Source organism: Choloepus didactylus, chromosome 2 (genome assembly GCF_015220235.1).
Source record: "Choloepus didactylus isolate mChoDid1 chromosome 2, mChoDid1.pri, whole genome shotgun sequence".
NCBI lineage: Eukaryota > Metazoa > Chordata > Mammalia > Pilosa > Megalonychidae > Choloepus > Choloepus didactylus.
Genome location: NC_051308.1, coordinates 43,967,751 through 43,980,656, shown reverse-complemented (window position 1 = coordinate 43,980,656; position 12,906 = coordinate 43,967,751). Strand labels below are relative to the sequence as shown.

The 12,906-nt window shown below is 35.0% G+C and overlaps 1 protein-coding gene across 1 annotated transcript in view; it reads right to left on the bottom strand.

The window, feature by feature from the left end:
• Positions 1-12,906, bottom strand: part of USH2A (usherin) — an 891,077-nt gene that overhangs the window by 822,478 nt on the left and 55,693 nt on the right. The window contains 1 exon segment of the mRNA XM_037823757.1: positions 11,351-11,483. Coding sequence (XP_037679685.1) covers positions 11,351-11,483 — 133 coding nt within the window.

Below are 12,906 nucleotides of genomic sequence, written 5' to 3'. Positions count from 1 at the left end.
GGGTATGATGGAGTTCTATGTATGGGGTTTGTACTGTTTTTGCAACTGTTTCTGTAAGAAAAGATTTATTTCAAAATAAAATTTATTAAATTAAAAAAAATTAAAAATAAATAAATAAATAAACAAGAGAAGAGAGAGCAAAAATGGAGGAATTAACTGTTCACATGGGGGAAATAGAGAAAGAGCAGCAAACTAAGCCCTAAGCAAACAGAAGGAAAGAAATAACAAAGATTAGAACAGAAATAAATGAAATTGACAACAGGAAAACAATAGAGAGAATCAACAAAACCAGAAGTTGGTGCTATGAGAAAATCAATAAAATTGATGAAATCCCAGCTAGGCTACCCCCCCCCCCCAAAAAAAAAAGAGTAGATGCAAATAAATGCAATCAGAATTAGGAAAGGAAACATAACTACTGACCATGCAGAAATAAAAGAGATAATGAGAAGATATTATGAGTAACTATATGCTAATAAACTAGACAACTTAGATGAAACGGACAACTTTCTAGGAAAGCATAAATAACCAACACTGACTTGAGAAGAAACAGACGACCCCAACAATCCAATCACAAGTAAAGAGATTGAGTCAATCATTAAAAAGCTCCCAAAAAGAAAAGCCCAGGACCAGATGGCTTCATATGTGAATTCTACCAAGCATTCAAGAAAGAATTAGCACCAATCTTGCTCAAACTCTTCAAAAAAACTGAAGCGGAAGGAAAGCTACGCAACTCATTCTGTGAAGCCACCATCAACCTAATATCAAAATCAGACAAAGATACTATAAAAAAAAGAAAATTATAGACCAATCTCTTAATGAATATAGACACAAAAATCCTCAACAGAATACTTGCAAATCGAATCCAGCAGCACATTAAAAGAATTATACACCATGACCGGGTGGGGTTTATTCTAGGTATGCAAGGCTGGTTCAATACAAGAAAATCAATTAATGTAATACACCACATCAATAAATCAAAGCAGAAGAACCACATGATCATCTCTATTGATGCAGAAAAGGCATTTGACAAAATTCAACATCCTTTCTTGATGAAAACACTTCAAAAGATAGGAATACAAGGGAATTTTCTCAATATGATAAAGGCAATTTATGAAAAACCCACAGCTAACATTGTACTCAATAGGGAGAGATTGAAAGCTTTCCCTTGAAGATCAGGAACAAGACAGGGATGCCCACTGTAACAGTTGTTATTCAACATTGTGCTGGAAGTTCTAGTTAGAGCAATTAGGCAAGAAAAAGAAATAAAAGGCATCCAAATTGGAGAGGAAGAAGTAAAACTTTCAGTGTTTGCAGATGACATGATTCTATACGGAGAAAATCCAGAAAAATATATAGCAAAGCTATTAGAACTAATTAATGAATACAGTAAAGTGGCAGGCTACAAGATCAACATGCAAAAATCTGTAGTGTTCTTATACACAAGTAATGTGCAGCAAGAGGAAGAAATCAAGAAAAAAAAATCCATTTACAGTAGCAACCAAAAGAATCAAGTATTTAGAAATAAACTCAACAAAGGCCACAAAAGACCTATACAAAGAAAATTTCAAGAAACTGCTAAGAGATATTGAACAGGACCTAAAAAAAATGGAAGAACATACAGTGTTCATGGATTGGAAGATTAAATATAATTAAGATGTAAATTCTACCTAAACTGAATTATAGATTCAAGGCAATACCAATTAAAATCAAAACAACTTACCTTGCAGAAATAGAAAAACCAATAACCAAATTTATTTGGAAGGGTAAGGTGCCCTGAATAGCCAAAAATATCTCGAGAAAGAGGAACAAAGTGGGAGCTCTCACACTACCTGACTTTGAAGTATATTTCAAGGCTATAGTGCTCAAAACAGCATGGTATTGGCATAAAGGATGGATATACCAACCAACAGAATCAAACTGAGTGTTCAGAAATAGACCCTTGCACCTACAGACAATTGATCTTTGATAAGGCAGTCAAGCCAAAGCAACTGGGACAGGCCAGCCTCTTCAATAAATGGTGTTTAAAGAACTGGATATCCATTTCCAAAAGAATAAAAGAGGACCCCTATATCACACCTCATATAAAAATTAATTCAAAATGGATCAAAGATCTAAACACAAGCACTAAGACCATAAGACTCTTAGAAGAAAATGTAGGGCAATTTCTTTAATATCTTGTGATAGGAGGTGGTTTCCTAGACCTCACACCCAAAGTGCGAGCAACTGAAGAACAAATAGACCACTGGGATCTCCTCAAAATTAAAACACTCTTGTACATCAAAGTACTTTGCCAGAAAGGTAAAAAGGTAGCCTACACAATGGGAGACAATATTTGGAAACCACATATCAGATAAGGGTTTAATATCAGAGTATTTAAAGTGATCCTACAACTCAACAACAGAGAGATGCACAACTCAATCAAGAAATGGGCAAAAGACATGGACAAATACTTTTCTGAAGAGGAAATACAAATGGCTCAAAAACATGAAAAAATGCTCAACTTCACTGGCTATTAGGGAAATGCAAATCAAAACTACAATGAGGTATCATCTCACACCTACCAGAATGGCTGTTATCCAAAAAACAGAAAATTACATGTGCTGGAGAGGATGTGGAGAAAGAGGCACACTTATTCACTGTTGGTGAGAATGTAGAATGGTGTAGCCACTCTGGAATACAGTGTGGCAGTTTCTCAGGAAGCTAAGTATAGATTTGCCATATGACCCAGCTATTCCATTACTAGGTATATACTCAGAGGAACTGAAAGTTAAGACACGAATGGACATTTGTAAACCGATGTTTATTGCAGCATTATTCGTAACAGCCAAGAGATGGAAACAGCCCAAATGTCCATCAACCGATGAGTGGATAAACAAACTGTGGTACATACACACAATGGAATATTATGCAGCTGTAAAACAGAACAAAGTCATGGAACATATAATAATGTGGATTAACCTTGAGTACATTATGTTGAGCGAAGTTAGCCAGAAACAAAAGGACAAATACTGTAAGGTCTCACTAATATGAACTAACATTAATGAGCAAACTTTGAGAGTTGAAAGCTCATAACACAGGCTACCAGGAGAGAGAAAGAGGGCAGAGATCAGGCATTTGATACTGAAGGACTCCAGAATGTTCAGCAGGATTTATTGTATAGATCCAGAAATAAATAGCATAATACTGCATGATGGTAGCACAGTATTGTAACTACACTGAACAAAGATGTCCGTGAGTAATGCTGAAAGAGGTGGGCTAGGGCATGAATGACACCTGAGGTAAAGATAGATGATAAAGACTAGGACTGTTTAACTCAGCAAAAACTGGAGTGGTCAATGATTGTGACTAAATGTACAAATATAAAACTGTTCTTGCATATGGGAGAACAAATGAATGTCAACCATGCAGAGTGTTGAAAAGAGGATGGTATTGGGAAAAAAATATAATCAAAGCAAACTGGAGTCTATGGTCAACAGTAACATTGTAATATGCTTCCATTAAATGTAACAAAGGCATTATACCAAAGCTAAATGTGTTGAAAGTGAGATATTATGCAGGGATATGGGATTCTTGGCAGTGGTATTGTTGTCTGACCCTACTATTGTATGGTGTGATATTTTATTTTTCTTTTTATTATCTTTTCTATTATTCGTTAAAAAAATTTTTTTTCGTAGTAATCAGTATGATCAAGTGCTGACTCTGGTGATAAATGCACAAATGTACGATAATACCGTGAACAACTGATTGTACACTGTGGATAATTATATGGTATGTGAATATAACTCTCTAGAATTGTATGGAAAAATATAAACAGGGATAAAAGTACTGGAGAAAACATGGAGAGAGGGATGTAAGTATTTACTATTGGTTAGTAGGTAGAATGGGATAGCCTTTCTGGAGGACAGTGGGGTGGTTCCACACGAAGCTAAGTATGTGGGTGCCAAAAGGTCCTACAACCTCATTAGGGGGCATTTACTTCGAGGATCTGACAGCAGGAACATGAATGGACATTTGCACACTAGTGTTTATGGAGAGAGTATGCATGATTTGCAATGGGTGGAGGTGGCCTAAAGGTACATCGACTGAGGAACAGAATGGTGAACTGTTGTGTGTGCACACAACAGAATATCGAGCAACTGCAAGAAGGAGTGCAGCTGTGAGACATGCAACTAGGTGAATGGAACCTGTAAACAGCATTTTTTAAATTCAGTTTTATTGAAATATATTCATATACCATACAATTATCCAAACTGCACAATTAATTGCTCACATTACCATCACAGAGTTGTGTGCTCATCACTCCAATCTATTTTTTTAACATTTTCCTTGAACCAGAAAAAGTGAACATAAAATAAAAAATAAAAGTAAAGAACACCCAAAACACCTCCCATCCTATATTTCATTTAGTTTTTGTCCCCATTTTTCTACTCATCCATCCATACACTTGATAAAGGGAGTGTGATGCACAAGGCTTTCACAATCACACTGTCACCTCTTATAAGCTACATTGCTATACAATCATCTTCAAGAGTCAAGGCTACTGGATTGCAATTTGATAGTTTCTTCTAGCTATTTCAATGCATTAAAACCTAAAAAGGGTTATCTATATAGTGCATAAGAATGCCCATCAGAGTGACCTCTCAACTCCATTTGGAATCTCTCAGCCACTGAAACTTTATTTCATTTTGCATCCCCCTTTTGGTCAAGAAGATGTTCTCAATCCCACAACGTTGGGTCCAGATTCATCCCCAGGAGTTGTATCCTGCGTTGCCAGGGAGATGTACACTCCTGGGAGTCAGATCCCACATAAGGGGGAGGGCAGTGAGTTCACCTGCTGAGTTGGCTTAGCTAGAGAGGGCCACATCTGAGAAACAAAGAGGTACTCAGGGGGAGACTCTTAGGCACAATTATAAGCAGGTTTAGCCTCTCCTTTGCAGTGATGAGCTTCATAAGGGCAAGCCCTCTGATAATGGGTTCAGCACATCAAACTGCCAGTCCCCAGTGTTTGTGAGAACATCAGCAACAATCCAGGTGAGGAAGGCCAACACCTCTGCATTTTCCTCCAGCTCCTCGGGGAGGCCCTGCATATATTTTTGTATTCTCTGTCCAAATTACTTTGGGATGTGTCGCTATTTCACACTAACCTATGCAAACCTACCAGGTCTTACTTCCTATTGAAAGTTTCATGTAATTGTGGTATTTGAACAAATTGTGCAAGTTAAATTGTTTAGGAACTATCGGTCTTGCACCAACTAAACATCATTTCCCTTGGTCTCACATGGAATTTGAAGTTTTAAAATTCAGTCAGTATTGTCCTTTACCCTTTGGCCTGATTTGCCCTAGTCCTAACTACATCTGCTTCATTCACATCTCTAGTTAAAGCCTGGATTCTTTTTCAGCTCTTTTAACAGTTGCTATATGTGCTAATACCGACATTCATATCTGCCAAGTCTTAGCTCTGAGTTTCAGGTGTCACAAAGATACCAAAATTTACAGGGACTGATCAGGTTATACACAAAGGGATCAGCATCTGGAGATAGCCATTACAATTCAAGAATAGATGTTACTACTGTAAGAGCCTACAATCTAGGGACTGTTAAAACAGGCATTCCCCTGATAAGCTGTGCTCTAAGATTCAATTCTGAGTTTACATATTGTAGTAGTCCATATTGGTGAGGCACTGTAGTGTTTGCCTTTGTTTCTGGCATAGTTCACTCAAAATACCCTCTCTCTAGCTAAGCCAACTTGGCAGGTGAACTCACTGCCCTCCCCCCTACATGGGATCTGACTCCCAGGACTGTAAATCTCCCTGGCAACGCTGGATATGACTCTTGGGGATGAATCTGGACCTGATATCATGGGATAGAGAGCATCTTTTTGACCAAAAGGGGGAGTTGAAATGAAACAAAATAGAGTTTCAGTGGCTGAGAGATTCCAAATGGAGTCAAAAAGTCATTCTGATGGGCATTCTTATGCACTATATAGATAACCCTTTTTAGGTTTTAATGCATTGGCATAGCTAGAAGTAAATACCTGAAATGATCAAACTGCAAACCCAGTAGCCTTGACTCTTGAAGACGATCATATAGCAATGTAGCTGACAAGGGGTGACAGTGTGATTGTGAAAGCCTTGTGCATCACACTCCCTTTATCCAGTGTATGGATGGATGAGTAGAAAAATGGGGACAAAAAACTAAATGAAAAATAGGGTGGGGGGGGGCGATGATTTGGGGTTTTTTTTTTAATTTTTTTTTTTTTAATTCTTATTTTCACTTTTTCTGATACAAAGAAAATGTTCAGGGAATAGATTGGGGTGATGAATGCATAATTATATGATGATACTGTGAACAGTTGATTGTACACTTTGGAAGATCATATGTGAATATATCTCAATAAAATTGAATTAAAAATGACTCATGACTTTAATAGAAGAAAAAAGATAAACCATATGATAATCTAAATAGATAGAAATGAAGTATCTAAAAATATTAAACCTCTGTTCATGATAAAAACTTTCAGAACATAGAAATAAGAAGGAACTTCCTAATCTGTTAAAGAGTTTTTAAAAACCCACTCACAGCCAACATTCTAATTACTAGCAAACAATTGAACAATTTTACCCTAAGTATGCACCAGGACAAGGCAGTTCACTATCACGTACCACAATCATCTATATTCTAGAGATCCTAGACAGTTCAATAAGTATTCCCTACCTTCCCAAATACAAAAAAGTAATAAAAGGTATAAGGATTTTGCTGCTTTAAAAATATGCCACTGAATCTTTTTTACTCCTTTCATCTAATCCCCTCTCCTTGAATATGGACCACACTTCTAACCAACAGAATGTGGGATAAGTGATGTTGTGTAATTTCTGAGACTAGGTGAGGAAATGGTAATAACAGCTTCTATGGGCTTTCTCTCAGGAGCTCAACTGAAGAGCCTTGAGCTGACATGTAAGCAATCTGGCTGCCCTAAAACCACCATGCTGGAGAGACTTAGAACAAGTAATGATCAAGAGAAAAAGCCAAAGAATCCCTAGCCCTTCAAGCCTCCAGTTATTTGAGTTTCCCCAGCTGAGTTGCCAACCCTGTGAGTCTTTATATGACTCTAACCCTCAGCCTCTAAGTCCCTTGCAATGACCCCAGGGACAGAGACAAATAGCCCTCCCCAAGTGCAGACTGGTGAGCCTAATAAATGTTTTCTTACATCAAGTTTTGGGGTGGTTTGTGAAATTGTAACAGATAAGCAAAACCCAAAGTAACAGATAACCAAACAAGATGAAAGGAAAAATAAAACCATTGTTATTGACAAATGATAGGATTTTATAACTTTTGGAATTAACTGACTTTAGCAAGGTCACTGGACATAAGTTCTATACAATAGCAACAAGATTAGGTAATGAAATTCAAAACACCACCACTAAGTATAACAGCATGAGAAAATAACCAACAACTACAAAGGAATAATTCTAACAAATATAAGTGAGTCCTCTATATAGAATACAGAAAGCAATGCCAAGAGAAAGTAAGGAAGAACTAAACAAATAAATTTAATAAAAGGATATAGTATGTTCACTATTTCAAAAGATTCAATCTTTTGTTTAGATGTCTGTTCTCCTAAAAATTGTCTTAATGACTTAAATCCCAGAAGAATTTATGCTAAAATTGAAACACTGCCTCTAAAATTCATATATCTGAGACAATTTTGAAAGGAAAAGCAAGTTGGAAAACTTATACTGCCAGATATCAAGATTTTACCAAAATGATACTAATTAAAACTATATGTTTTGACCCAAGTGTAGACAGATGATTGTAACAAAATAGTACAGAAACAGACCCATCTTCCCAGGCACAGAGATCTGATTTATGACAATGTTGCAACTGTAGAGTAGTGGAGAAATGATGATCAGTTAAACAAATATTTCTGGCTCAATTAGATATTCAGGAGGGCATAAAAAATTAATCTTGACTCCCACCTTATTCCATACCCCAAAATCAATTTCAGATGGAAAATAGATCTAAATCTGAGAGGAAAAATGAAAAAGCTTTTTGATTAAAATGTAAGAGAATATCTTCATGACATCAGGGTATGAAAATATATCCTAAACTGGGCACAAAAAGTATTATTATAAAAGAAAAAATTAATAAATTGGACTTCATCAAAATTAAGAACTTCTGTTAATCAAAGAGTACCATTAATAGAATGAAAATACAAGCTGTAGACCAGAAAATGATATTTGCAATCCATATATCTGACAAAGAGCCCATACTCAAAATACTGAAGAGCTCCTATAAATCAATAGAAAAATAAACTACCCAATTTTTAAAATGGCAAAAGACTTGAATAGGTACTTTACAACAGACCATATCCACATGGCCAATAAGCACATGAAAATGTTCTCAATGTCATTAATCATCAGGGAAACACACCACATACCCTCCAGAATGGCAAAACCACCACCACAACAAATGGCAGTGCTAAATATCAGAAAAGATGTGTAATAGTTAAAATTTTCAAATACTGCTTGTTGGAAGAGCCACTCTATAAAACTCTTCCGAAATATTTCCTAATACTAAACATAGAGCTAGTCACAACATGGATTAATCTCAGGCGCAGCACTGAGCAAAAAAAATGCCAGACACAAGAGTACATACTGTGCTTTCACATGAGTCCAAGAATAGGCAACGCTAATCTATGTGATAGAGGTCAAATTAGTGTTCACCTTTGGAGTGCATATTCACTACAGTCTTTGGGGTACTGGAAATTCTTATAACTTTTTCTGGATGACAGTTTAACAGACGTGTAAAAATATACAAATTCATCAAGTTGTAACCTTAATATATATGTACTGTGTTGTATTCATGTTTTGCCTTGAATAAAAAAAAATTAATATTTTAAAATTTCTATATCACAAAGTTCACAAGTTACCTAAAAACTGGAAAAATAGGTACAACATATATGATCACAATTATTAATATTCTTAACATTAATGAGCTTTTATAAATAATTAAGAAGAAATGACCAGCATAAATATTGCTGGGCAATGTAAAAAGAAAAATTCACAAATGAAATGCAAATGAACAAGACATGTGGAAAGCTACTCAAACTCACTAATGACCAAATAATTCTAAGTCAACATCGAATAATATTTTTCTTTTAGCAGAATGGCAAGAATAAAAAAAAACTGGGTAATTCTTAAGGTTAGTGAGTGTTAAAGGAAACAAATACTTGTCTATATTTTTATAAGTCTCGAAATTTTCACAACCTGTCTGGATATAATCTATCATTATCATTAGGGTATCTTTCTAATATGCATTAAAATATAAAATGACCATATACATCAACCCAGCCATTCAACTTCTATGGAGTTATCATAGGAAAATAGTTATACTGGGTGCCGGTTTGAATCTATTATGTACCACAGTAAAGCCATGTTCTTTTAATCCAATCTTATGGGGGCAGACCTTCTGTGGGTGGGATCATTCGATTAGGCTGTTTCCATGGAGAAGTGACCCATCCAATTGTGGGTGGGACCTTTTGACTAGATTATGTCCAGGGAGACGTGACCCACCCATTCAAGGTGGGTCTTAATTAGTTTACTTGCCTCCTCTGTTAGAGGATAAAAGACAGAGACATTTTGAAGACAGCTCAGCAACACTTAGAGAGAAAACACTCAGAGACATTTTGGACACAGCCATTGAAACCAGAACCAGGAGAGGCGCTAAGAGATGAAATTCAGAGTTTGCCCTGGAGAAGCTGAGAAGACTCCCAGATGCTTAGAGAGAAACGCCTTGGGAGAAATAAGCAAGGACGCACAGGAGCTGAGAGAGGCTAAGACAGAAGCTCAGAGGCATTTTGAAGAAAGCAAAGGAAACCAGAAGCTAAACCTGGGAGAAGCCCAGCAGACTCTGGCCATGTGCCTTCCCATGTGACAGAGTAAGTCCAGGTGCCATCAGCCTTTCTTCAGAAAAGTTTTTATCCTATTGATGCCTTAATTGGGACATTTTCATGGCCTTAGAACTGTAAATTTGTGAATAGACTCCCATTGTAAAAGTCAATTCGTTTCTGGTATATTGCATTTCCAGCAGCTTTAGAAAACCGGAACATAAAGGTATATACAATAATATTATTCATAAATATGGTTCATTATGTAAATGGCACAGTGTTTAGCATTTCATTCATTCAACAAACAAATAAATACTATATGTGAGATGCTGGGAAACAGTAGTGATTTACGTGGAATTACCTTATTGGTTCCACATAATGGCACTGTAAACTATTGATATAATCATCATCATTTTAAAGTTGTGATAATTAGAGTTCAGCAACATTAAAAAGTTGCTACAGGTCACATGGGGTCTTGGGATTTGAACCCAAGCATCTTAGGAACTCTTCAATCAGACAATTACTCAAATATATGTGTATGTATGTATATTTGTGCAAATGTGTATATTTATCTATATGTATAAAGATATATATAAACAGACATACAGAGTATTTTCTGTCAAATAATTGCTAAAAATACTGAAATATTAGAAATAATCTAAATATTCATTAAGAGAAGTGGTTTAAAAAAACTTGTGTCAAAGCTGTACCATTGCACACAATGCAGCAATTTTAAAATGAGAAGGTATATCTAAGTGAGAAGGTATATTGAAATGGAGTGTTGTCCAAAACGTTTGGAAAAGTGTTTATTTTTAGAGGATTCAGAGAAGGCATATGTACTATAATTTCATTTTGGGAAAATATTATATTTATACCCACATCTCCAGCTATATGTACTTTAAAATTTGCAAGGGTATAAAAACACGAACTTTGTCTCTAAAATGGAAATCTAGAAAGTACTTTCTATTTTACACAGTTCTGTATTGTTTGGATTTTCTTTGAATAAGTACATATTATTTAATTATTTAAAATAATAATTCAATTTTAAGAATACACATCTTGCAGACTACTGTGCTCAATTTTTCAAGATAATTCTAATTTCAATTTCAATTTCAATTCTTTTCAGGATGTGGTATATATTATCTTCTTGAACTACAAGGCCCATTTTTTAGATGGAAAAATATGAACATCACAGATACAGTTAAAAATGTTTGCATATTATTTCCCAGTTTCTAATACTCTTAGTCCTACTTTAAAAATAGCCTTACATTAAAATCCCAACAATTTTTTTTAAATAAAGTACACTACAAACTATTCTCACTTTAAAAATTGATCATAATAGAAAAGTTTCAATTTTAAAAATTCCCTGGATATTTTAAAATATCATTTGTTTGACATGAAATTTTAGGAACAATGTAATTGGATAAAATTATTTTAGAATAATATTCTGAAGTCAGAATCTTACCATTTAAACTCTGTCCTATTCGCATAGTACTGGAGGCAAAATCTGTAATTGAACCAGATAGAGCTCTTGTATCAAAAGCTGTGTTATCCTCCTCCAAACCATTGATGAAGAAACTGATTTTTGTCTGATGCACCTGTAAGAAATTATTACCATTAATTTTTTAAGTGCACAAGCTTTTATTTTATAAAAAACACATTTCAGCAGTCTTTCTCAAGGTAATTTCCTACTATTCCACTTTCTTCAGTTGGGAAGACTGGAAACAATTATTTTAATGGCTCAATGAGATATCTTTGTGTTTCTAGATCTAGATTTAAACCCAGATATTCTGCTTTTGTGTGTGTGCTGTAATGATATCTACTAGGGTATTCAAAGGTGTACATAATTGTTTGTCCCATATTCTTAACAGTTCAGACTGCTACACATTCATAAGTTTTTGTAGGTTGTGTTATTTTTTTAGATACCCATTAAATTTGTTATAGTAAAGTCTGTAAATGAAGCAAAAATAAATTCACAGAGAGAAATTTTGAAAACCAGATGTACCAAAAATGTGTTACATGCGAATATAATTCAATTCAAGTTGTAAGTACAATACACTCCCTATATTTCTTCCCAAAGTGTTGGTACCCAATTGGTGAATTTTTCAGCTATACTTCCACAATATAGAATAACACAGAAATTTGCCAGTCATATTTTAGGCTAATCAATCAAGCCACTTAACACCTATCCACAACAGGGGTTAGCAAACTTTTCCTGTAAACAGCCAATGAATAAGTATTTTTTTCTCAGCAGGCCAAATGATTTTTTGTTGCAGGTCAAATGGTCTGTGTCACGAGGATTCAACTCTGCTGCTGTAGTGCAAAAGCAACCATAGACAATATGTAAATGAATGAGTGTAGCTGTGCTCCAATAAAATTTTATTTACAAAAACAAGCAACTAACAGATTTAGCCTGCAGGCCACAGTTCAACAACCCCTGGATCACACCATAAAAAGTTGTGGATTTTTTGTTTGTGGACATGATCCCTGAATGTCCAGTGTGATCATACTTTTAGGCAGAGTATTTACTTATGGTATCTACACAAAACATTCAATGATGGCATGTTATTTCTAAATCAGCTGATCAGCTGTTTGGGCATAAACGTTAGTTTCTAAAAATAGTCTGTTCTAGTTTTCTTTCCTGAAATGACTGGTACCCTAAGTAGTAAAGAGGCTGATATGGCAAACAAAAGACTCTATAAAGAGAGAATGATTTAATATCTTACAATTGAAATATTGGATGAACATATTAATTAAAAAAATAAAATCATAGCATTTAAATGTTATTCTATTAAAAAGGTTTTTGCAATAATTGATGAAGATAAATATGCACTCTCAGATATATTTAGGTAATTATGTGAATTATTATTTTTAAGAATACCTTTCAATAGTCCTATCCCTACCAATAAAACCCTGGAAGTTAACATCATAATTATTTGGTAATAATAATTCTTCAAAAGTTACCCCCCCCCCAAAAGTTATCCAGTGTGGCTTTTTTCTATTCTAACCAACCTGCTTTCA